Here is a 26,172-nt window from a genome sequence, read left to right on the forward strand (position 1 = left end):
GTGTGTGTGTGTGTGTGTGTGTGTGTGTGTGTGTACATGTCCATGTGTTTAGGGGGTGGGACTCTGAGATAGCCTGCCTCTAGGCAAGCATTATTACAGAGGCTGGAGTCACATTATTTAGTTCCCCATCCTCTCCATTCATTTCAAATCAGTTGAAAAAAAAATAGTTGCTTGGGTCTAGCTGTTCATTTTTGTAAATTACTTATTTTGAGCATCTCATTTGTTTATTTGCTCACTCAGCATATGGTGACTTTTAGTAACTTCAGAGTGAGAAACTTCAGAGGGAATAAAAAGATCTCCGTAGTATGAATTCGTGGCATTCCCATGTAATGCTTCTTACAGCAGGCTAATTGATTTGTTCTTCCTCCCAAGTTCCAATGTAAAGTGAATTTGGGGTATTGTTCTTTTGAATCCCAAATGATTGAAATAAGGAAAAAAATACAGGAGGCTTGTGGCAAAACAAAAGAAAGAGAAGCAAGTGGTCCCTGAATGGCTGGTGGGGGGTTTATTAGACAGTAAGCAGATCTGTTCACAACACATGTGCGAATGTGTGTGTGTGTCTGAGAGAGAGAGAGAATACAAACCGAAAAGAGTGCTCCAAGACAGTATTGATTGCTATTGATTGTGTAGGCTGCGGCTGCTGAAAGAGAAAGCCCGAGATGTTTACTGGGGAAACCAGGAGTAGCGTCTGTCCCCTGTGCCTCGATGAGGTGGGGAGGTTTTCAGGAGGAAGGAGGGGACAGGGAGTAGGTGGAGTGATGCACCGAACTTATTAGCTTTGACATCATCATTGTCTTTAAATGAAACAAACAAGAAGATAATTACAGGCAGAGAGAGAGGGAGAGAGGAGAGCGGGAGGCACCGGAGAGAACAGGTCCCCTGAAGTACACGCTCTTCTTCTCGCTCTCTTTCCCATCTGCCCAGGGACCCACAAGACTCCCAGAAGGTGAAGTCGAGGGCTCTCAGATTCATAAGGTTATTAGGACACCAGACTGGCATCCCCAAGGAGAACTTTACGGAGACTTGCAACATACCAACAAGTTGGAAGGGGATTAAAAAACCTTCAACACTCCACAAGCCCAAGCACCAAGCTGAGGGAAACATTCTGACCTGCACAGGCAGACTGGCAGCTGGCTGGGGCTCTGGCTGAGGAGGACCTCTGGAGAGCAAAAGCTAAGTACCAGCTTGGATTTTTGTGTCCCCAGGTTCCTTTTGCAGTTTTAGATATAAGCATCAAATTCTGTGTCTCTGGATGCAAGTTCTTCTAGTGATTTGTTTGAAGGTGGATGTGGCTTCGGTACATGATGTAACTCTTAGGGAAGGAAGAAGGAGAAAGAAATGAAGATGAGAAGCTTAGCGTCTTTTTCATGACTTCAGGTAGGGAGCAGTATGTGTTTGTGAGGGAGTGTGTGTGTGAGAGGATTTGGCTCCTGTCTGTGTGTCCCTCTTCTAGGATCAGCAGGGGGAGGGACTATTGAAGAAGGGACCAAAANAAAAAAAAAAAAAAAAAAAAGAAAGAAAGAAAGAAAGAAAGAAAGAAAGAAACCTGAGCTCTCTAGGAGGAGGTTCCAAGGAACCCGGAGAAATGAACTTCATTCTGCAAGGACTGAACTAGAGTCAGGAGAGCCAGGTCAAGGGAGAAGGGAGAGGGAGGCACAGCACTCATCGCTGGTAGCCAGAAGAGGCACTCTTTTGGGGCTGCTCCTAAAAGTTTGGTCCGTGAACAAAACAGTTTCCCCGGTGACTGTGAATCCACGGCTAGCCGTCTCTTTCTCTTCTCCCCATCATTCCTGTGTGGTACCCAGAAGTTGACTTCTGGTTCTGTATAAAGAGCTGGGGGAGGTATGATGTGTCCAAAGATCCTGAGACTCAGCCTGGTGATTCTGGCGGGGTGGGCATTCAGTACTGCCAGCTCTGAGCCGGGCTGGACACGCAAGAGATCCCTGGCTCAGAGGGGACACCTGAACCAGGTGCCGGCGGAAGGAGAGCGCTGTTGGCTGGGGGCCAAGCTGCGAAGACCCAGAGCTGCTCCCCAGCATCACCTCTTTGGGGTCTACCCCAGCAGGCCTGGGGACCACCTGAGGCCCTACCCTGTGGGGGGTCAGGGAACCCGCCATGCAGGACACAGTAAGCCAGATGCTGTGGGGGGCCTGGCCACAAGCCCAGCTGGAAGTGTGGGGCCGAGGGGTGAAGCTGAGCAGCCGTCCACCCCGTGGGTCTGGCATGATCCTACTGGGTGGTCTGAGCTGCGGGGAGACAATGACACTTATCTTGGCGATGGAGGATCCAAGGAGATTCCAGGTGAGGCTGAGACTCAGGAGCGCTCAGCCACGGCTGCCACCGTTACCACCACCTCCGTGGGCCCAAAGGAGCCCCAACCAGAGAGCCGAAGGAAGGGCCGGGCCAAGACCAGGCATCGTCGCCAGGTGGTGAAGGGGCAGGCGGGGGGCGTGCGGGGAGACCCCGGTGTCTCTCCCCGGCATTTCCAGCCTTGGCCTAAGCATCCCCTTGTGCACGGGGTAAGAACCAGTCTGACAGAGGACAGCATCCAGAAGGGTGGAGGGGACCCCCACTGGGAAACAGAGACCTTTAACCCCCACGGAGGATTGCCTGTCTTGTACTTCTCGGGGAGGCGGGGGCGGCTGCTGCTGCGCCCAGAAGTGCTGGCTGAGATTCCCCGGGAGGCGTTCACAGTGGAAGCCTGGGTGAAACCAGAGGGAGGACAGAACAACCCAGCCATCATTACAGGTAACAGCCCGCTCCTGGGCTTTCTGTGGTCTTTGGGGTATGGCTGGCTTTATGTTTGCCTGGCTTAGGCATAGGGGATGAGGAGAGGAAGGGCACAGGGGCAGGAAAGCCAGGAGGGGCTGGCCAGGGAGAAAGGCGGAAGGGCCTTTATTCATCAGCACAGCCGGACTCCAGACATCATCTATGATAATGACTCTGTAACCACAAGAGCATTTGTCCCAATGAGTATCGATCTCATGTGGTTCTGTACATCGTGCATGCACTTAGGAGACCTTCAGCTCACTCCTTATCCCCCCTTTAAAGGGGAAGCTCTCTGGTTCATTGTCAGTGGGGAAGAAGTGTCACACTCCCATTTCTCATAGTCCAATCTGAGAGAGCCAGGCAACTTTGCAGCGACATGTCAGGACCAGGACCTGCACAGTGAGCCATGGGTGGGCGGGGCCGGGCTGCAGGAGAACCAGGCGGCCAGGTGCACAGCCCAAGCCCAGGCCGTTCCCTTTTCTTTGAGCAGCCCTGGAACTTAGCAGAAAGCTCCTATCCGGCCCGGGTTCTGGAGTCCCGTTTGCTTGTCCTAACATGTATCCAGCCTGACAACAGCAGGGGATGCTGGAAGAGGCTGGCACTTACAAGCCAAGACCCTGGTGTCTAGCCCTGGCTCTTTGTATGAGGGACGTAAAAAAGAACTGTGTGTAACTATGGTTTTGATCAGAGGTAATACCTCAGAACATTGCCTGTATTTGTTTTCCACTATGCCCAGATCTTGGCTTTCATGGAAAGTCACCCAGAAGGACAAAGAAAAGAGGGGGATTAGGAATAACTACCTCCCTTTCCTTACTGGGGGAGGGGGCGTGGGTTTCAAGCAAGGGGTGGGGGCTAGACATGACAGGTCATTGTTTATGGTCCCGTTATCCCTTTGGATCCCCCCATGAAAGAACCTCACACAAGGCTAGGCACATCGTAGATCCATTTTAATCTCATTAATTTGGATTATCTACAACACCCTCTGATGTTTGCCAGTCCCGTTTACATTGGTGGGGGAAACCGAAACAATGAGAGGTGTGCCAGGGGCGGAGTGGGAATGGAACCCCAGAGCTCCTGAAGTGCTTGATGACTTCCCAAATTAAAAACTTCTCAGGTTGCTGGATGCCTGCAAATAAGTTTCAGACTGGAGAAAGAAATCTGGAAGGAGGGAGCCTCTTTCAATGGGGTGTTGCTGGAACATCCCTTCTGGACACGCTGTCTCCCCCTCTTTGGCTGTGATTTCTCCTTTGGAAGCTGGGATTCCCAGACACTGAGCACTCTAGAGTCTTGTGGTTTTGCTTTATTTTATTTTTGGGTGGGAGAGGGGGTGAGGGGAGGGGAGAGAGAAGGGGCTGGGCTGTAAGAAGGTGGGGGCAGAGAAAAAGTAGAAGGAAATCCTTATTCTGGGGCCAAATGGAAGAAATAATGAGATGATTATCTGATCAGAGTTGGCAGCTTCACAGCTTTTCCCAGATGACATCTTCTTGCTGCCTAATCTCGCTTCCTAGTACCCATCTGCCAGGGAAACTGTGTGCTTGCAGTCTAGACCGAGACCCACGACTCCGCTTACCCCTCCTCCTGCAGTAGCAACAGAGGGACCTGGGATCAGTTCCCTGGCTGTGAAGAATTAGAGAGGGATCCAACAGGAATATATGAGCGAGGCTCTCAGAGGCTATTGCTTTCAGTTATTAAAACCCAAACCCGAGGGAATGGATTCAGGACAGTGGGTATCTGACCTCTGTCCTGTCCCTTGCATGTCCCGTCTCCCGCTCTGCAGAGCGTAGCATCAGGAGTTCATTCCAGTTACAGTCCTGCTCCTTGCACGTCCCCACCTGCCCCCCCATACAGCTCCCTCCCTTGCCCACCTGTCCATCGCCAGCCACCTGCCTCCCAGCCCCCACCTTGCCACAGCACACACACTCAGATCCTTCCCCAAAGTGCCCCTCTGAACCCTCTGGAAGCATGTAAAATTAGGCAGGAAGTCTTTTGCAGACAGTCTAGCCTCTGAGACTACTTTCTCTTCAAATCAAAGTGGCCCTTGTGGTGTACTGGCATTTCCCCTTGAGGTCCACACCAGGAAGGTTGAGGACAGGGAATACCCAGGTCTAGCTCCTCTCCACCTTCCACCCTGTATCTTTCTTCAGACTTGTGCACATTAGAACATATTCAGGAAAGATTTAGGGTAAAAGTCTGGGAAAGATGGGGGCTGGGAACAAGGCCTTCATTCTTCAGAATTTTAGCAGCTGGGCTCCCAAGGGCATGGGCATCCTTGTCTATTCACCATGCTTAGCTCCGTACACTTCACTTGTGGGCCCCAAGGCTGAGGGCCATGAAGCGGTCCTCAGGGGCAAAGGTCTCTGATTTGCACGAATGTACTCGCTCCGATCAACAGATCGGACCATCTTCCCCCTCTTACCCAGCACTGCTCCTGTCGTTGGTCACTGCCCATTCCTGGGTTGCTGGGCCTTCTCCTGTGCAGAATAAGAACTGGACTGAGTTCCTGGGAGCTAAACATACTCCAACCTTTGAAGTTCTGCTGCTCCATTGAGGATAATCTGAGGTGCTGCAAGACTTGACTCCCATACTCTTTTCCAATGGCTCTCAAACCTCAGCTTCTACTTACCCAGCATCCCATTCTCAATCTCCCAGACTTGGGGCATTTTTCCCCTTCAGCAGAGATGTCAAGCAATTCAACCACACCAGCCACTGTGAAGGACCCCCCCTGAGATGTGGGGCCTCAGGGAATACTTCCCACATGGGGCACTAGGTGGCAGTGTTGCTTCATGCACAGGAGAGTAGGCGGCTCTTTGGAAGCCACGTAGTGGGGAATGTGTCTGGTTTCCTGGATTGCTGTCCCTGCCCCGGCCTCTGGGCTGTATTTTAACATCCCCTCCCAGAGTGGTGTTGGTAGGCATCCCTTAGGGTTGGCTTCATACAAGTCTTTTTGCAGGGCCTTTGCGAAAGGGCTAAAGTGGCATTTTGGGAGGTTGTGACTAACTTGCAGCAACTAGTAAAGAAAACAAAATCAACTAGAGTTACCTCCTCCCTCCACCCCAAACTCCCACATTCTTCCAAAATAGGAAGTGGGGCTCCAGAACAGATTGCTGGAATCCTTTTATTCAGGGCCCAGGACAATGCAGCCCTCACAAACTTTAGGTGCTCTCTGGGCCCTAGAGGGGGCATCATAGTGCTGCCCCCCCACAGCCCCCCAAGGTAAGGCCTTCCAAAGTTGCCTGTGCCCTGTGCTCTGGAGCAGGGCAATGGGAGGTAGGAAAGGACTGCGTACAACTGCTCCAGCGTAAGGGTCTTGATAAAACTAACTACTCAGGGACCTCGCAATTTAGGGATGTGGGGCCACGGAGTAGCCTGAGGTCACAGGCCCATTTGGTTGGGCTATTGGAACTCACTCAGCAGCAGTCAGAAGATAGATTCTGTCCCACCCTGATGTGAAATCCTTAAGCTCCAGCACCCAAGCCCGAAACCATCCTGTTCCTTTCCCTCCTTCTCAACTTACTTTCCCCTCCTTCAACCCCAACATACACAGAAGAGAAACTTTTAATAGGTTCCTCCTCACCCATAATTGATGTCAAATGTTCCCTGCAGTTGCCCAGCTGAGTAACCACCTGCAGCTCCAAGTTGCAGGAGCCTGAGTCAGTGAGTCCGTGGCCGGATTAGAGCTTGAGTCCACGTTTCTTCATTCAACAAATATTTACTGAGTGCCTTGCCATGCAAAGCCCGGCGAGGCACTGTGGGGAATACAAAGATGTCTAAGAAACTGTCCCTCACTTGAAGACCAGTTTTTCTCTTGTGAGGATCCAAGTTTTGGAGTGGATCCCAGTACAGAACTGAGGAGTCAAGCAGACCTGGACTCAGAGCCTGTCTCTGACACTTATCAGCGCTCTGATCTTTGGCAATTCATTGAACTTTTCTGAGCCTTGGTTTCCTCAAGTCGAGAAATGAGATAATGTCTTACAGAGTTGTTATGATGTTTAAATAAGTCGTGTATGTAAAGTGCCCGACACAGGGCTTTGACCCGTGGTACTTACTTATGGCGCGGTATTAACAGTGGGAGACAGTCATCACTAAGAGCAGTGGGTCTGAACCTACTTATCTTTGGTTCTGCCCACAAACCTGTAATTTTTCCTTAGGTGAGACATTAACTTTAATTTCTTAGGAATTTAGTCAGGTAATCTGTGAAATAGGAATGATGGTAAATAGGCTTTTTCACAAGATGGTTTCAAGATGATTGAGAACACCATAGAATCAGTTGCCTAGAAGAACTCCGGTTTTTAGAATCACATGTTTTTTTTTCAGCCTGGACTGCACTATTTTGAATAAATTGGACAATGGCACTAAAGCTTTTTTGGCATCACAAACTCTTTTGAGAATCTGATGAAAGCCATGCTTACTCCCCAGAAAAATGTACATGTTCCCATAGTTTACACAGCTTTCAGAGCTTTTTGGAGTTCCTGATGGCCTGTGTCTCCTGACCATGTGTTAAAAACCCCTTGTTTAGGGCATTTTGATGGCTCTTTTTGGTATGTTTTGAATGACATCTAAGAAATATGATTTTACGGGATGCAGAGACATCCCCCTCTCCCAATAAGGGAGCCGCATACTCATGGGAAGAAGTTTCATTTGTGCAGACACGGAGCCTCACAGAAGACAGATTCCCACACCCAGAAGTGTCAGTGTGCATGTGAAGATAATTTAAAAGGTGGACCATGGGTGCTCTCTCCCCCTTTATCCAGTCTTAATGACGGGGGAAGAGCCATACACCTACCTTTCACAGAGCTCCTCAGGAGACGAGGATTCTGTGACTTTCCTCCTCAGCTGCCTCTTCCTGTCTCGCAGCAATGATCAAAGTCAGAGTGTTTGTTTGCCCTCCTGGGACCCTGAGGGATTACCCATTTCTTCCACATTATAGCCCTGCTCCTTGACCGGGGCCTAGATATGCAGCAAAGCTGTAGCACCCCTGCCCTTTGCGTGGATGAAACATGGATGCAAAGGCCGTTGTTAATCTCGGGGCCTGGGTTTGCCCTTCGTGGTGGGGATGAGGTACATGAGTGTGCTGGTGTAGACAAGCCATGTGCCCTGATGGTTGTACGTTAGCATCTGCGTACGAGGGGTTTTTATCTTGTGCCCGTACGCCCGTCCAGAAAGGGGGGCAGCATCTAGTCTTAGATGTGTAACAGGCTGTCACTGCCCCTCCTTTCACAGCTGACTGCTGAGCCCCTTGACCAGGCAGCCTTCCTGATTCCCGCAGTGAGGGCGATCTCTACTTCCCTGCTTCCGTAGCCCTTCTCATGGGTTTCCTGGGGTGCATGTTGCTTCCTGCCTTATCAGTTCTGCACATGTCTCATTTCTATCTACCAAAAGTTCCCCAGGAGCCAAATGCATGTCTGATTCACTTTTGTCATCCCTAAATACCTAGCACAGTGTTAGACTCTCAGTTACGTTTGTAGGACACATAAAGTAGAAATTTAAATTGCCAGATGCCCATTAGGGATGAGAAAAATGGTGAGAGGAACTTTCTGAATCTCGAGGCTCTTTGTGGGGAACAGAGAAGTGGCTTTCAAATCTGCTTTTGCTGTCTGCAGGGATGCCTTGGGGGCTTCTGAGCGGAATTGCCAGGTGCAGGGCTCCCCAGCTACGTTCAAGAGGAGCAGCCCCTTCCTTATCTTTTTCTATGAAGAAAGAGTTAAGTTACTTTAAAAAAGCTTAAACCCCACAACTCTAGAGCACAGGTTGGTGTACTAGGGCCTGCGGGCCACATCTGGCCCAAAGCGGAAGACTGTTTTATAAAGAAAGTTTTATTGGAACCCAGCCGCGTCGTGTGTTCTCAGTGGCTGCTTTCACAGTGTATGGCAGAGTTGGGGAGTGGTAGCAGAGACAATTCAGCCAACAAAGCCTAAAATATTTACTGTCTGGCCCTTTGTAGAAGGAGTTTGCCGACTCATGCTCTAGACCATTGCTTCTCAACTTAAATATTGATAGACATCACTTGGGATTCTTCTTAAAATGTAAGGGCTGCCATGGGCACAGGCCTCGAAGTGGATGCCCTGGGGATCCGCCTCACAGCCCTCCAGCTGCTGGCTGCTTCACTGACCGAAGACCCCAGGAGCTATGCTCTGAATTCCTCACTCCATGTGCACTGAGGCCACGTGCGCTTCGGTGTGGTGGGGATAAAGCAAACCAGTTCCCGGGAGTCAGCACTTCTCTCACAGTCAGCTCTGGCTCGAAGACTCTCGAAGGGCTTGTAGAACATTCCTTAGTTTGAACAGTGGTCTCCAGTGCTTCCACTGAACCTCCCTTCCCTCTTTCCTTCCTTCAAGGTCAAACTGGCAGTGCCGGCTGATGGCTCTCCCATCCTTCCCAGGCGCGACCCTCTTCTCTCCCAGAGTTGTCCCCCTAATGAAATCCTTGTGTGTGAAGCCTGTCTCGGCATCTGCTGTTTGCACTAACACAACTAATGAACAGAAGTGCACACTCTGATTCAGTAGGCCTGGGACAGCAAGCCTGCATTTCTAACAGAGATTTAGGTGATCCGGCTGCCATATAGTCCATATTGATGTAGCAAGACTCTAGACTTGTGAGTCTAGAGCAGGGGTCAGGAAACTTCTTCTGTAAAGGAACAGTAGTAAATAGCTTTGGTTTTGTAGGCCCCACAGTCTCAGTTGCAGCCATTCTGGTGAGTGTGCGAGCAGCCACAGAAAGTATCTAAATAGATCAACGTGTCTGTGTTTCAAGAAAACTTTATTTACGAGCATAGGTGGCAGGCCAGATCTTGCCTGCGGCCCTCCTTTGCTGACCCAGGGTATGGAGGGCGTGGTGCTCCTTCGCAGCCCTCGGTTGCTTCGCTTCCTAGGTCTGTGCTGCCCAGAGTAATACCAACAGAGAGGTGGTGGCTGTATCCACGGTGGGGAAACGCTGTTTATTTTATTTTTATTTATTTATTTATTTATTTTTTAAAAAAGATTTTATTTATTTATTTGACAGAGAGAGAGAGACAGCCAGCGAGAGAGGGAACACAAGCAGGGGGAGTGGGAGAGGAAGAAGCAGGCTCCCAGCAGAGCAGGGAGCCTGATGCGGGGCTCAATCCCAGGACCCTGGGATCACGCCCTGAGCCGAAGGCAGACGCTTAACGACTAAGCCACCCAGACGCCCCATGCCGTCTGTTTAAGAAAGAGCAAAACTTCCTAGAGATTTCCCGCAGGAAAGAAGTCCTGCTACTTTCTTGGTCTGAGGATTCCAGGTGGAGTTTATATTTATGTATTTTTCTTGTTAAGAAAGTTGCATTGAGTTATAACTCACATATCATCAAGTTCACATGTTTAAACTCTACAATTAATAGGTTTGTTGTTTATTTTTTAAGAATTGTGAAACATTTACCAATCTAATTTTAGAAGGCTTCCTTTGACTCAGAAGAGCCTCTGTAGCCATTAGCAGCCAGTCTGTATTTCCCTCCTCACCTTCCTGCCTCCACCACCGGCAGAGACGACCACCAGTCTCTTTCCTGCCTCGATAGATTGGCTGTTTCTAGACATTTCATATTTGAGTTTGGCTTCTTTTATTGGAGGTTGGTTCATCATGTTTAACATGTAGCTTCATTCCTTTTTATTGCTGAGTAATATTCCATAGATTTCTATATCACATCTTGTTTATTCATTCTTCAGTTGATGGACATTGTGGGGGCCTCCACTTTCTGGTCACTGTGAATACAGCTGCTGTGAGCATTGTGCACGAGAGGACTTAGGTTTTCATTTCTTTTGGGTCTATATCTAGGAGTGAAATTGCTGGGTCACTCTATGTGGAACATTTTGAGGCACTGCCAGACTGTTTTCTGAAGTCGCTGCACCATTTTGCAAGCCCCAGCCATGCATGAGGGCTGGGTTTTATATTTCCTACCCTCTAAGTGAAAAGGGCCCCTGTGACTTCACTGATGACTAGGGCTCCACCATTGCTGCCATCCGATAGCGCCTGGTGGTCTTTGAGAAATGTGCTGTTGTCTTGTTCAGGGAGTAGAGACAACTGGACCCCTGTGCTGAAGTCTCTGCAATCACAGGGAGCCCTTCCTGGTTGAGAAGGATGCTATACATCAAGCTTCCTTCTTCAGCTTCTCGAAGGCATCATAAAATGGCCCTTTCTTCCCTGACCCCAGCTCTGCATGGGAGGAGTCCCCCTTTGGCCGGAATTGCATTGCTTTCTGTTACTTTCCACACATAGGAGCCCTAAATGATGTGCATATAGGGAACATTTGGGCCCTCAGAAGTCACAGTGCATCAGACTGTGATGAGGCAGCACCTTCTGGAAGCAAAGACGAAGAGAAACAGAGAGAAGGAGGGAAAATAAAGCCCATACAGCTCCCTTATCAATGCCTTGAACCTTCTCCTGGGTTCCAGCTTTGGGGGCATTGCTGTTTCCCTGTGAGCCACTCAGTTCAGGGCCTGGAGTCTGACTCACAAGGGTTAGATCTGGGACTTAGAAGTCATCCAGGTGTCTGTGGGGGGATGGAGGAAGGAGAGTCACCTCCGGCTGGTAGCACAGAGGGATTTCCTGTGAGCATGACCGTGTGATTGTCCACCTCGTCACACGCCAGCTTTGGGGCCTTCGTGTGTCACTGCCCTTCCTGTCCTCACCCCCAGCCTTCAGTTACTGCCTCTCTTCTTGACCCTTTCACCCTCAGGGAGGCAATGCTGTGGGGAGGGGCTCTGACCAACCTGGGTGGTGCCATTGGCTGCTCTCTCCCCATCGGCTGTTAGCTGTGTGTCCTTGCCTGGCCCTCAAGGATGGCACGGAACCCATGGGGATTCTTGGCATCGTTCTTGGGTGGGGCACAGATTGTCGGGTTGGAAATGTTCAGGAGTGTCAGGGGCAGGGCTGGAAACCAGAAATCACCTTTGGCAGTCCAAATAAATTTGACCACTGCTTGTCACCTGCTATGCTTTGTCCTTCTTCCCTCCTTCTTGCTCTTCTTTATTGTTCCTTTGGGCTGCCCATCTGAGTCATTCAGAATATGGGTGCCAGAAATATGTGCGCCTGGTTCCTTCTTGTTCCTGTCCTAGCCTGTGCCTCAGGAGCCTAAACAAACAGGGGAGGGAGGCTGCACCTTAATTTGGAGCCTGTATATTCCATAGCTTCAGTTCCTGATGCCATAAGCAAGTGCATAAATTCCATGCTTCTGCATTCCGGTACATGGAATTGGTTACCCTGGGGGCTCGTCAAATACCTTATGCTCACATCATATACACCATGACCCTAGCACCTTCCAGAAAGCATATTTTATGCTAAGTTTCTGTCCAAGGAATAACAGCATCCTCTTTTCCCCATGTTCACTACCTACTTTAAAACAGTCCTACTCTTTGAGTTTTTTGAAAAAGAGAACATCCAGGAAATAAAGCAACAGTGGGCAAACAAAAACATCCCAATTCTCTTTATGAGTCAGCAATGAGTGTCGAAGAAAAGTGGTTCTGCCCAAATATACACATAGGGGTCACTGGAATCCCAAATCTTGAACATTTGCAATTGCCATGGCAACCAGTGGGGCTATCAAGACGAATAATTATAGCTCATTTCTGTATTAGAAGTCCAGTTACTAATCAGAGGGGAAGAGGTCACAGAGTTTAAAAGTTGATCAATCAGTTAGTGAATCATCATTTAAGTGGTGACTCAGCATCTGCTATTTTTCGTACAAATGATTGCTATACATTTTGGGAAGGTTAGGGAAGAAGTAAAGTAGTTGGATTCTGTTTGTTCATTCCTGCACTAATTTATTCACTCATCCAACATATTGAGCTCCAAGCAGGTGAAGTTTCAGGCATTTAACCATGTGCTGGAGGCTGTACCTGAAGAGGGCTCATTGCCTACTGGGAGCAGACCTATAACCAGTTATCACAGCCCAGCCACTGGGAGGGGCCCATTTTGCCTCACTGAGTCTGAGGGCTCCTTGAGGTTGGGGAAGGAGAGCTGGTAACCAGAGAGAGAGAGAGAGGGAGAGAAGGTGGCCTGGGAGGCAGCAGAATTGAAGGAAAAGAGAAAAGGATGAGACTTTCAGGGTATCAGATGGCTCCGGGGGGCCCAGCAAGCCAGCAAGGCCTGAGGCAGGCTCACTAGATCCAGCAGTGAGGATATCACTGGTGACTTGAGGGAGAGCAGTTTCACTCCAGAATTGGGGGCCTGAGGTGAGGGGGATGCCCACATGATAGTGAGTGGAGATATGGATGAATGCTCAGACAGTGAAGATAGAGAGTGGGGTCTCATGTGCTCTGCATAGAAACTCGGCTCTGAGGGGAGGGGTTGGAGGTCAGAAGCAGGCACAGGCTCGCACATTTTATTTCAAGGTAAGAGAGATCCGAGTCTCAAGGCCTTGTAATAAAGCGCTGGGAAAGTAAGGCAGGAGACAGCATGAACACACAGGAAAATCGTGGCAGATGAAGTAACAGAAATGTAAAGCGTGCAAATGAATGCACGCCCAGTCATTCCAGGACATTACTGAAGACGTTTTCATTTGATGAATAACCTATGTAGTACTTTGTGCCAGGCCTGACTCTGGTTCCTGCACAGCGTGAACGCATGTGCTCCGCTGGACACCGGGCAGAATGGGTCACACAGCCTTGAGTTCAAATTCGAGCGCTCTGTTCCTAGAGGACGTGCTCTCCTCTGTGTGAAGCTGTCCCCAATGTTTACGGCAGCAGCAGTAAGCAGTGAAGGGCCCCCACCTGTCTCAGCTGAACCCTTCCATCTCAATCCATGCCTCCTGTTTTGTTTTGTTTTTGTTTCATTTTATTTTTGTTTTAATTGCTCTTAGCAAAGGGCTCCATCCACACAGGCTAGCAGTCAGAGTCCCTGTCCCCCATGGAGACCCCTCGCCCCCACTTCCCTCAATATATCTCACATACAATACGAGGAACCAGTCACCCAATAATGGCTGATTTACTTTGACGGTATCTCTGGGGTCTGTCCTGTTCATCCCACAGCTGCTACCTTCCTTTTGGCCACAGTCATTCTGCATGTTCTCACTTGAGAGACCAATCATTCTTCAGCTAATTGCACCAAGGGGGCTTTCTCAACTACAATACAGCTCAAGTCACTTTCTGGCCTAAACCCTTGGATGACCCCACTATATGCTCAGAATAAAGTTTTGCTCCCTTAGTTTGCTACGTGGGACCCTACTGATGCTCTCAGACTCACCACAGCCCTGCAGTGTAGACTCCCACTCCCACACTCATACCCATACCCATGCACTGTGCACCTGTGTCTGTGCGCACTCACACATACACACAGACACACTCAGTGAATTTCTAGCAACACCACACTATGAGCAGTGACACAGATCTACCACTCTTTTTTGGGCCTCTGGCCTCTGGCCTTTGCACTTTTTCTCCCAATAGGAAACCACTCCCGCAGACCCACATTCATCTGACTTACTCTTAGTCACTCCCTGGCTTTTTAGTTAGAATGATCTCTTCCAGGAAATCGTCCCTGGTCTCACTGATGTAGGTTTGTTCTCTGCTGGGTTCTCCTGGAACCCTGTAGTCAGACTTACTCAGATCAGTTTACCGTAATTCCCATCCCACTTTTTATTTACTCAACAGGTACTTGCTGAGTTCTCACTGTGTGCCAGGCACTGTGCTGGGGGCTGAGGTTCAGTGAACACACTTAGCCCTACTCCTCTGCCATTTCTCTTCTCGGCTAGCTCTGCTTGAGGTCATGGACTGTCCTTGGCACATTGCTGTGTCCATAGCCCTTGGTGCGTTATGAATAAATAAAGCTCACCCAACAGATATTGGATGAGAGGACAAATGAATGGGCAAATAAACAAAGGGCAAGATTTAGTTTTACAAACTGTGGAGTGAATTACTCTTTGGAGGTAGGCACAGGAAGATGTGGTGATCTTTAAGCCCTATTGATTTGGAAGATGGCTAAGAGGTTTTAAATTCACTCAACATTAACTAGAAGGAGTGATTACTCTTTCCCTCCACTTCAACGTCCTCAGCCCCCCAAATCTATTGACCCTTGATAAGTATTGACCAGGGTCTAGTCCCACAGAAAAATTGGATGGGATTGCAACTTGGTTTAACTATGACTGTTTCTAAATTTTTGGAAATTATCTATTCTGTTTATTTACTTCTTCTGGTTTGTACATATGATCTCTTTCACATTGTCTCCCTAGAACTTTTGTTTTGTGCTTCTGTTCACATTAGGGAAAGGAAGGGAGCCTGTACCTAGAGAAGGTTCATCTTGTTAATCTGTGGGAGAGGACAACAAGGGACCTGGGAACTTTCCTTGGGTTCCAAGTCTTTCTAGCCTTTGCCCCTTCTCTGGTTCTTTCAAAATCTGGAGTTGTCACAAAGGTCCTTTTTAGGGGGTGAAATTCTGTTAACATAAAACGTAGGCAGTACCAAGCTCAATTATTTTTAATCTATTTACTCATTTATTTAGTCAACAGATATCTATTGAACACAAAGTAGGTATTCAAGAACTATTTTTGGAAAAAGTTCCAACTTTGTGCAGAATAATAATAAACACTAACCACAGCAGAAATCTACTCCAGATATTATTTGTTTTAAGGCACATTAATAATATGACATAATTGCACAATAGAATATCCTTATAATCCTTATAATCTAGCCTGTGGCATGCATCCTGTGGCTGGAGGTAATTTTGGGCATGACTCCCTCCCCGGGTGTGGCAGTCTTACTGCACCCTTGGACAGCATGCGGAGTGTCACTGGCCTGACCTTAGCAAGTCACTGGCAGAGGAGGGGGCACAAGCAGGTGGCCCCACCCCCCCGGCTTCCTGCCCAGGACCAGGTCTGGGAACTTAGGAGAGATGGGCCATATGCTGCTGAGCTGCAGAAAGCTAGGCAGGAAAGAGGAAGGCACCTGCTTAGCTTTCTGCTCCTGGCACTTCTGTTGCCATCCCCCCTCCTAACCCTACCCCTCCTAGACTGCATCCTTCCTTTTCTCTAGTCCAACACCATGGTGGCTCCCACGTCCAGTTCCAGTTTGAGCTACTCGGGTCAGCAGTGGGAGCCATCGGATTGCCTGCAGGTTTCTGGGGGCTTTGCCGGATCTTGATCACGTGTGTGTCACCCCAGCACCCAAAGCGGGGCCTGGAGTGGAGTGGGCACTTGGAGTTGAATGAGCTGATGGGGAATGATCTGGTCCCTTTCCACACATAGAACCTGACCTCTCCTCACTCCCCAGAGTCAACCACAGTCCCGAGGCAGGGAAATCTTTCCTCTCCACATGACCCACCTGTTACCAGTTCCTGGCCTCCGCACAAATTGGCTCCTCACCTGAAATGTCCTACCTCCATCTCTTCCTCCATCTAAATTCTTTCCTTAACCTAGTGCTGAGAAAGCCAGGATCCAGAGCCAGGTGTTTTGGGCTTCAGCCCTTAACTAGCTGTGTGAACCTGGCAAGCTAAAGTTTCCTCATTTGTAAAATTGGCATTGCGACCCTTTCTGTTTCATGGAGTTGTTGTGATGATGAAATAAGTTGCTGCCCATCACGTACTAGGAGCTGTGCCTGGGGCGTAGTGTGTGCTCAGTGACTGCTGATTGCTGTCTTCATCCTTCCGTGGTGATGTGGTGGCACGAGAAGGACCCAAAGCCTTGCCTTCAAGATGCTGCCAGCCGATTGGGCCGGGGCAGGCTCATGCCCCTCTCCCTAAGGCCTCCTCTGCCCATTTTCATCCCTTCCAATTCTATTTTCTTCTGAGCTCCTGTGCACAGATATGCATGTCTGTCTCTGTGACACAACTTAGCATGAGATTATCTGTAGTGCAACTCAAGGCACTGGATTCCAACTAACCAGTATCCCCAGTGAACCACGATATTTTAGTTACTCCACTGTTTAGGGGACAGAGGCACGTGATTGCAAGATGAATTCAAAAGAGGGATCTAGCAGAGCAAAACCTGCCCATTGAGATGTGGGTTCAGCTCCATCCTTTCCACCTTCTGTGGCCCCCATCACAGGATGTCTGACAGTGAGAAAGGATGAGAACCTTGCAGTCCTTCAGGATGAGCCTAGACATCCCAGGCACAGATGCTCAGAACATGGGCCTAGTGACAGCCCAACCCAGCGTCTCCTTCACAGATGGGAGTGTGAGGCCCAGAGAGGGAAAGGCACTTTCCAGACATCACACAGCAGTAGACTGGGATCACATTCCAAGCTTCTTTGTTCCGGTTTGGTGTTATTTCAGCTCTTCCAGGTTGCCCTTGGTTAATTTAAATCTCTTACTGGAAAGCAGAAGAAAACATTTTAGAAAGATTTTCAATAAGAAAAGGAAAAAATACATGACTTCAGTCCTCATTTAACCTAAAATGTCAATTCATCACCTGTTTTTCCTTGTTCTTTCTCTTTCGCACGCAGAGACCAGGCAGCCAAAGCTGTGTTACAGCAGGGGTTGACTCATAGGTCAGCTTTAAGTGTTCTCTTTGCACACTGGGCTCTGAAGACTCACCTGGGTTTAATTTGAGAACACACACTCTGTATCCTCTGGTTTTTTAGGGTTTGAAACTGGTGGAGAAGGGGCTTTCGGTTCTGATTGGCAGAGTATTTGGGTTTGTGTGGTCCCTGAGCATAACTGGCTTCCTAGAAAGCTGCCAGAGTCTCCGTGGGTTATTTTTGACCACAGGGCAGAGGCAAGAATGTTCAGATATTAGTAAGTCAACACAGGCAGTACATGGTCACTGAGTGCATAGGAGGCACTTTGGACAAATCCTAATGCTCTGATGTCTCACTTTATGAAAACCTGATAGGCAACCAGCTAACCCAAGTTGGGAGCTTATTTTCATGGCACGAGGATCTGCTCCAAGCTTTCTTTAAATAAAGACTCCCGCAATGCCTCTGAATCATCAAGTATATATTTAACACTATTTACACACTTCTTCTTAGGGCAGCATTGATTCTGTAAACTGTACCTGACAAGTGAAATGCCAAAGCAAATTTTTGAGAGAGATCTCAACATTATTTATTTGGCGGAGGAAAGGGAAAAACAGGAAATTGGTGTTGGGAGCTGCTCAGCTGGAATTTTAAGAGTTCTCAGAGGGACCTTGATAGAAATGGGATAAGGTTGCAGAAGGAGGGCTGCAGCATGGAGCCGTGGGTGCCACTGTGTCTCTGTCTCTCCCAGGACTAGCCTGCGCTGGGCACTAAGGTGTCTTCTCAAGGATTAAGAGATTCAAAATATTCTAGGCTGTCTATGGGGTGGGACTTCCTACCATTCCCTTAGCCTTGCACAACCAACTTTCTGCATTTGGGGGGCTTTTATCCTTTCTGTTCTGTTGCTGGAATTCCAAGGACCTGCTGTCCTGTTTTAGTTTAGGTGCAAGATCAGGTTGGTAGGAAAAAAAACCTGCAGGCCGGCAGCTCTCCCTTCACAGATGCTCATTATGCACACCAGCCTCTTATTGTTTTGGCTTTTTTCTGGTTTGTTTGTTTGTTTGTTTGTTTGTTTTTTGGAAATTTATTTATTAGAGAGAGAGAGCGATCACAAGCAGGGAGAGCAACAGAGCAAGAGGGAGAAGCGGGCTCCCCACTGAGCAGAGAGCCTGATGTGGGGCTCGATTCCAGGCCCCTGAGATCATGACCTGAGCCAAAGGCAGACGCTCAACGACGGAGCCCCCCTCCCAGGGCGCCCCTATTGCCTGGGCTTTGATGGGCTGTTTCTGGAATTCCATAGTCACAGGCCCAGCAGAGGACGTGACTGCTCAGGGAACTTCATACTGTTCATTCTCAGAGTTATTAAAAATGGTTGAAAGGACATCTCCTTCCCCGCAAAAGAAATCCGTGTGCCTAAACTTACTAATTAGGAGACTGTTTTCTTTTTTAGTGGGAANTGACTGCTCAGGGAACTTCATACTGTTCATTCTCAGAGTTATTAAAAATGGTTGAAAGGACATCTCCTTCCCTGCAAAAGAAATCCGTGTGCCTAAAATTACTAATTAGGAGACTGTTTTCTTTTTTTAGTGGGATTGAGTTGATGTAAGGAACATTTCAACACTTCTTACACTTCAGTTATTTATTTATTTCCTTATGTGGGAAAAAAATAATTTAAACGTGCTGAGATGTACTGAGGTCATGGATGGTGTTGGCACAACATCTCACAACCCTGGCGGCAGTCACGGAAACTGGGGTTCCAGATGAGCGTACAGGCTCTTTTCTGGGTGATCCTGGCGATCTGGAGCAAGGCAGAGGGAGCGCCAGGATGGCGTCCACAGCCTACATTCCTTGAGAGCAGCTCTGTAGGCCACTAAATGTGTGTCAAAACCTGAGGCCTGACCCTCTGGTCAAAGCTCCAACATAAGCAAAGAGGCCTCCTGCACGTAAAGACTGGAGAGGGTGTCTCGTCTGCTGTCTGTGCAGTGCCCTGGGCTTGGAAACCACCCGCCACGGACTGCCTCTCTGATTGCCACAGTCCCGTGGGTCCCAGGAATGTGACCCCTCCCCCCACCCCCGGAATAAAAACCAGGCCACCAGATGCATAGAAAGCTCCGCTTCAGACACTGGCGCTCTGGAGTGTGGCAGAAGGGAGCCTGAAGATAGTGACTGCCGCTCAGTGGTCTCTGGAAAGGATTCCAGTCAGCTCCAAGATGCATGTTTAAGCAGAAGCCTGCCCCTCAGGCCACTCATGATGGGTCGCTTAGAGGCCTCCTCCACAGAAAGACAGAGCTCCTGGGTCTGTTGCCTCTGGCATTGTCCTAGGGGTGGCAGCCGTTTAAGAACCCTTGGTCCGTTGGTACCGCTGTGTGGGTACAGTTCTGTGGGACTCATGAGCATAAAGTCACTAAGCCAGACGATGAGGAGGTGTTCCTGGCAACAATGGGAGAAATCGGGACACCAGACAGGGGTTTCTGGGTGTTTTCTGAGTGACAGCAATTATTACAGTCCTGTGGGACCAGGGAACACAAGCTCCCCTGCTAGAGCCAGGTGATCAAGAGGTATCCCCCAGGCAGCAGCTGCAGAAATCAGGACACCAGACGTGTATAAGAGCTCCTTCCTGGGAGCTACTGGTGCTTGCGGTGCGGCAAAGGGACGGGGCCAAGACAGTGCCCGCCAGCCTGTATCCCTAGAATGCATTCTGGCCAGCTGAGATGTGTGTGGTACATTGGACGCCTGCCCCTCCGGCCAGCACTTTATACCAGCAGGTGAGCCTCCTTCCCTGAAGTCTGGGAGCGATGGGCTGCCTCCGAGCTGGGCCCTGGGCAAGTGAGTCAGAGCGCACCAGTTCTTTGCAGCGGGGTGTGTGTGTGTGGGGGGGGGGCGGTGGTTTCTCAGATGGCTGGTTTGTCTTGATGGGGCATGAGCTCCGTTGATTTTCAAAGTTAGATGTGCTGGGGGCTTGTCTCTCGAGTGTATGTCTTAAAGGTTGGGATGCCCAATGAGAGGTTGGGACCCGTCACTCCTCAGGGAGAACCTTTGGGGCTTGAGTTTCCTCCTGGTTGTGGGTTGCTAGGCTGAGGGTGGGGTTTACGGTGAGACTGTGTTCCGGCCTCTCCTACCTGCTCATTTGCTGGCTGTGTGTCGTCACTCAGCCAGACCTTAGGTTTTTTAAAAAAGAAATTGTTCCCACATGGTTGTGAAGCTAGTGTGTCTGTGAGAGGAGGAGAATTCAGGATCTTTGTATTTGCCGTCTTGGACGTCTGTTGAGTTTTACCTCCAACTTTTTAATTAAAAAAATTTTTTTTAAAATTTATTTACTCATTTACTTATCTTTCAGTTTTATTGAGATATAATCAACATACAGCACTGTGTAAGTTTAAGGTATATGGCATAATGACTTGACTTACATATATTTATAAAGTGATTACCGTAATAAGTTTAGTTGACTTCCATCATCTCATATAGATATACAAAAAAGGAAAAGGGAAAAAAGAATTTTTTTTCCCTTGTGATGAGAACTTTTAAGATCGACTCTTAGCAACTTTCACATATGCCATACAGTAGCGTAAACTACAGTCGTCATGTTGTGCATGATTTTTCCAGTACTTATTTAACTAACAACTGCAAGTTTGTACATTTTGATAACCTCCATCCAATTCCCCACCATCCCCAAAATATTATTTTTAAAGGCAGAGTAGTAGTATATTGTTTGGGTGGGTTGAACTGTTTTCTATTATAAATAATGCCATTGGGGAGGTATAATAACGTACCTCTTAATTATTTCCTTATTATGATTCCCAGAAATGAAATGACAAGGTTGGAGGATATGAATATTTGTGGCAAATTGTTGCCAGATTGTTCTTCAGAATGGTTTACCAATTTTCTCTCAACCTTGCAGTGCATGAATGTGCTTGCTTTTCCACCATGTCACCAATTCTGGAGACTATCATTGTTCATCTTTACCAACCTGAGAGACAAGAATTTCTTTTTTGTCTTAATTTGCCTGTCTTTGAGGCTGAACATTGAAAGTTCTCATTACTTCTGTTTTTGAGTTTTCAGCTCATGTCTTTATACCCCCCACGCCTCTGTCTCTTCTTGTTGTCACCTATTATTGTGCAGGTGCTATGTGAGCAGAGGGAAGTGACACGCATGGTCACGAGGCAGACTTGTGTGTGGTGCCTGCTTGTGTCTGTGTGTGAGCGTGTGTGCGCGCACACGTGCACATGTGTATGTGTGCAGGAAGTGGTGGAATGATGGTGGGAGGGAGAGGAGATTTATGTATTTAAGTCACTAGTGGAGCTCTGTCCCTCACCCACTGCCGACAGAGGCCCATTCTCAAAGACCCAGATCTGGATCTGCTCTCATTTAGAGGCCCACTCCTCAGAGTATGGTCTGAAGGCCAGCAGCATTGGCTTCACCTGGAAGCTTGTTGGAGACGCAGAATTTCAGGTGCCACCTGAATCGTACTGAATCAGAATCTGCATTTATTTAGGGCCCTGAGGCGTTCATACCCACAGTAGAATCTGAGCAGCTCTGGACTAAAGTTAGCCTTTTAGGAGGTCTGTGGGCACTTCCAGCCTGAACTCTAGGCAGGCACTACTGATGAAAGGTGAAAGCTGGTGGTGTTTGGATTTAGCTCCCGCATCTCCCACCCCTCTATCACTAGCAAAAATAACTCTAAAAGTAGCTAGTATTTATTGACAGTTTGCACCAGGAACCTTGCTAACTGCTTTCTGTGGTTGTCGTGTGTGGGCCACAGCTTCTGAGGTTGTATATGCCTTTGGATTCCTGTCTCCGACCACCTCATTCTTTGTTTCCCTGCTCTTTCCTCTCCCTGCTGAGCTGCCACATTGTCCCTCACCCCTGCCTGAGTAGCTTGTGGTGGGCTGGGGAAGCCCCCTCTCATGGTTTCTGTCATCTTTGCGCACAGCGAGAGGATGACTGAAGGGAAGAATGGACTAGGTGGAGAGCTTGAAAAATTTGCTGGGAAGATATGAGTGAAACATTCCCAGGAGAACTTTCCCATTCTATGCTCTAATTTATAAAAGCTTGGTCTCCTAGATAAAAAGCTGAGCCTAATCCTGTCTGGAAGGAACGTTATCTGGAGCAGCTGAAAAATACCTCCCTGGGCTTCTCTTTTCACTTTCTCCTCTTCCTGCTGACATGGCCCCACTGTCTGCCAGTTTGTGTGGTCTTTGATGGATGGCCTATCTCCTCCTCCTTCTTGGTCCTTTTTTCCCCTCGTGGCCTCTCTGGGGGGCAGGGTGTTGGGTAAGTAGTTCTGCAGAAGGCGGTAGATAGATGTGTGTGTGGGGGGGGGGCACAGGCATAACATCCTGAGAAAAGACCTTGCCTTTTATCAGGTTGATTTATGGTCATGACCTAACCTGGCTCTGTTTTTTGCTCATTTTTCTCATAAAAACAAGCTTGCACCATACAGCATGTTTTTTTAGTTACCAGAGCTGATGACACTGTGCATGACTCCTCTGTTTTGTTGAATAGAACCTCACCTTCCTGGAAGCTGATGGGCCTTCTTGGAGAAGCAGGACTGTCACTCTCAACTTAGATTCTCCCAGAAGTTCAGAAAGGACTCTACCATGGGGCTTTCCTGGAAGTGAGGTTCTATGGCCATCTCAGCTCCAAGGGCAGTATTTCTGTCTGGACCTCGTATTTATCTTCTACCACCTTGGCTTGTATTGTAGTTAAACGGTCTCTTCTCTGGGGCTCTGCCATGGACAGGGTCTCTCTCCACAATGGCGCTTTGCCCAAGAAAAGCTCTCAATAGGTTTTACCACATGTGCTGTAATCCAGCTGTGTAGGACCCAGGAGGAAGCAGCTTTTTATGTGAGGGCTGGGGGAAAGCAGGTCTAGCGTCATGGGAAGGTATAAGCACTCATGTTGACACAGTGCACAGAATGCTTGGTCCCCTTACATTATCCCTTTAGGTCAGATGCAATTGCAAGGCTTTTGGGCATCACCATCTATCCCCTCCCCTGTGGAGTGGTGGGGAGTGTTTCTCCTTGGAGTCAAGACTCAAGACTCAGTTTGACTTCTGAAACAGAGTTGGTACAGTGCAGGAACTAAAACCCGTTCCTTTCTTGACCCTGTGGGAAATGCACAGGTGTCTGAGATAGGCTTTTGTCCTCACAGCGCTCTCATATTGCTTGACGGAATAAGGAGAGTAGCAGCAGTACCATGTGGCTCCGCAAGGGGTGCTCTGACAAGCACAGTCAAGGAAGGCTTCCCAGACAAGATGGACCTGCCACTGATTTCTGAAGGACGCGCCCACAAATGAGAGGCATTTCAGATAAAGGGAGCTAGATGACATTCTTGATGGGGCTGGAATGTTGATGTTGGAAGAGTGGCGTATTCACTGGAGAGCAGGGTGTAATTGGGTAGGTATAAGAGAATGAATCTCTGGGCACCCTTCTCAGCATTGGCCCTTCATAGCCTCTCAGAAAGGGATGGAGATCTTTTTCTTTTCTTTTCTTTCTTTCTTTTTTTTTTTTTTTACTTTTCCATTTCTTTCAACACTCTGAAATAAGTTCACACAATGTTCCTGAAACACAGCTACTTGTCTGTTTTGAGGAAAAGGGTATGAGATGCTCCTTTTCCTCTTTTGTTGTTACCATAAAATAAGAATGCCAAGGACAGGTTGATTCCTGACAGTTCTCAGAAGATTCTTATTTTTCTCACTTTATACTGACATTTATTTATTTATTTATTGAAGGTTTTATTTATTTGTCAGAGTGAGAGAGAGAGAGAGACAGACAGAGGGAGATGCAGCCTCCCCGCTGAGCAAGGAACCTGATGCAGGACTTGATCCCAGGACCCCTGGGATCATGACCTGAGCCTAAGGCAGATGCTTGACCAACTGAGCCACCCAAGTATCCCTATATTGACTTTTATTATTCCTGGGGTGGATGATACTTGCCTCATAATAATGATGCCAGGAGCACTGTTGAAGCATAACTCCCTCCATCTGGTCTTGTGGTCAGGGACTCCCTCTGTCAAAACCAATGGACAGAAGGTCCCAGCAGGGGAGAAGGAAGATTTTTGGTGTATCTTTTTCCACCAGAGAGTGGTCAGAGCATTTTGGATTGCTTGAGAGGTAGGGGCAGCTCCAACCTAGACCACCCACTCCTCTATTTTATTACGTTTTCTTTTGATACAGGGTCCCCTCCACCAGTTACCCACCTAGTGGGGAAACCAAGAAGAGAAAATGGAGGTGGAAGCCACTGGCTTGGGAGGGAATCTTCAGCTGAGTGTTCTTGATATGGTTTCCCTTCCACGTTCTCCAGCCTCCAGCTGCTGTCCTAGCTTTGGGATGAGAAGCTCTCCCTGTACTTAGGGTCCTCTAGAATTGATTCCTGAGTAGTATGTGTCACAGAAAACCCTGCAGGACCACCCGGAAATTTTACCAAATGCTTAACAAGCGAGCCTATCAGTTGGGCAACATGGACTAACCAGCCAGCCAGTCCATTCTGCCCTCCAAACTGTTGCTGGGGGATGGCTGTTAGCCTCCACAGGTTTTGAAGAGTCAGATCCCAGTCACCTTCAAGGAGTGGTCTGCATATTTGTTAATGCCACATTCACCAACCTGTATTGTTCTTCTTGCTTCAAAACAATAACGAAACACTTTATTCTAGTATTCAAAATATTTTATTTTTTTAAAGATTTATTTATTTATTTGAGAGAGAGAGGGAGCACACAGAGGAGAGGGAGAAGCAGACTCCCTGAAGAGCAGGGAGCCCGATGTGGGGCTCAGTCCCAGGACGCTGGGACGATAACCTTAGGTGCCCCAGTGTTTGAAATATTTTGGTGCAGTGGAAAAAGCATGGGCTTTTGGTCCAACAGCCCTGGTTTTGATCCCTGTGTCTGGCCCTTATTAGATGTAAGACTATGGATGACTTGCAAAACTTCTATGACCCTTAGTTTTTGGTCTGTAAATGAGGATAATAAAATCAACACATACATTTGTGGTAGGGTTTAATAGGGGTGGCACATGTCCAGTGTCTGGAGTATAGTGGACATTTAATAAAAGGTAGTTTAGGTCCCTTTATTTCCTCCTTTGATGAGCAACACATCTCCTGAGTGCAAAAAAAGAACCCGAGAAGTGGAAAGAAGCAGGATTATTTCTCCACAGAGGCCACATTTAAAAATGTACCTATTAAACGGTTGTCTGTAACTCTTTAGCTATGATGTTTACTACTATTAGAATCTCTCATAATCACTCAGGGAGACTGTATCCCGGTTTGAAGAAGGCTTTTCTCCTTGACAGTAATTGACTCTATTAATTTCCAATGCAATTAATAATAAAGAACTGGAAGCAAATGATTTTTCCTGAAGACCCACATGATTATATGGCTCTGTTAAGGTACCCAGGGTCTGTAAATATGAGTTTTGGAGTTAGAAACAAGAATACAATGAATAGGGTATACTCCCTCAATTTACTTTCCTTTTTCTCAAAACTTAGATTAAATACAAAGTAAGGTGTTTGAACAATTTTAAATTTAGTCAACATTGATGCATAATGGAAGCCCATTCCAAGCAATAACTGGAAGAGTGATTCTTAAAATCTTAAAATGACATGGTCCAACTGTTTGGCTTCAGTACCACCACCATTTTTCAAGTTACATCATTCCATCTCATTTTTCCAACCCATGGGCTATCATAGTTCAGTTTGGTGTTGAGTGATTTCATAAATCATATTGATAATTTGGTCTCCGTTCCTCCCAAGAATGTGACTTTGATGAATACACAACAGTTACAACACATTTGCTTTTATCACATATACATCCAAAGTGGTAAAATCTCAATGTTGCACAAGCTAAGGGTTTCACCACGTATAGTGTGTTGGCTTAGGCTGCCTTGGTTTTGTCTGCCTCTACTCTGCTAGACTGAGAAGAGAAGTCTCTTAAATGGGGATTTGGAGATTTTTCTTTTAAATCGAAGTCTACCTTGCTCCTGCTTGATGGAGTTAAGAAAGCAGTTCTGGTGTCCCTCCTGAGAA

The 26,172-nt window shown here is 47.9% G+C and overlaps 1 protein-coding gene across 3 annotated transcripts in view; it reads left to right on the forward strand.

Moving 5' to 3' along the window:
* Positions 1-1,493: 1,493 nt before the first annotated feature.
* The window catches only part of PAPPA2 (pappalysin 2), a 258,494-nt gene continuing 233,815 nt past the window's right edge, over positions 1,494-26,172 (forward strand). For all 3 annotated transcript variants that reach the window (XM_019801273.2, XM_019801274.2, XM_019801275.2), the window contains exon 1: positions 1,494-2,748. In XM_019801273.2, coding sequence (XP_019656832.2) covers positions 1,845-2,748 — 904 coding nt within the window. In that variant the 5' untranslated portion in view covers positions 1,494-1,844. The remainder of the gene's footprint in view (positions 2,749-26,172) is intronic.

Source organism: Ailuropoda melanoleuca, chromosome 8 (assembly GCF_002007445.2).
Source record: "Ailuropoda melanoleuca isolate Jingjing chromosome 8, ASM200744v2, whole genome shotgun sequence".
NCBI lineage: Eukaryota > Metazoa > Chordata > Mammalia > Carnivora > Ursidae > Ailuropoda > Ailuropoda melanoleuca.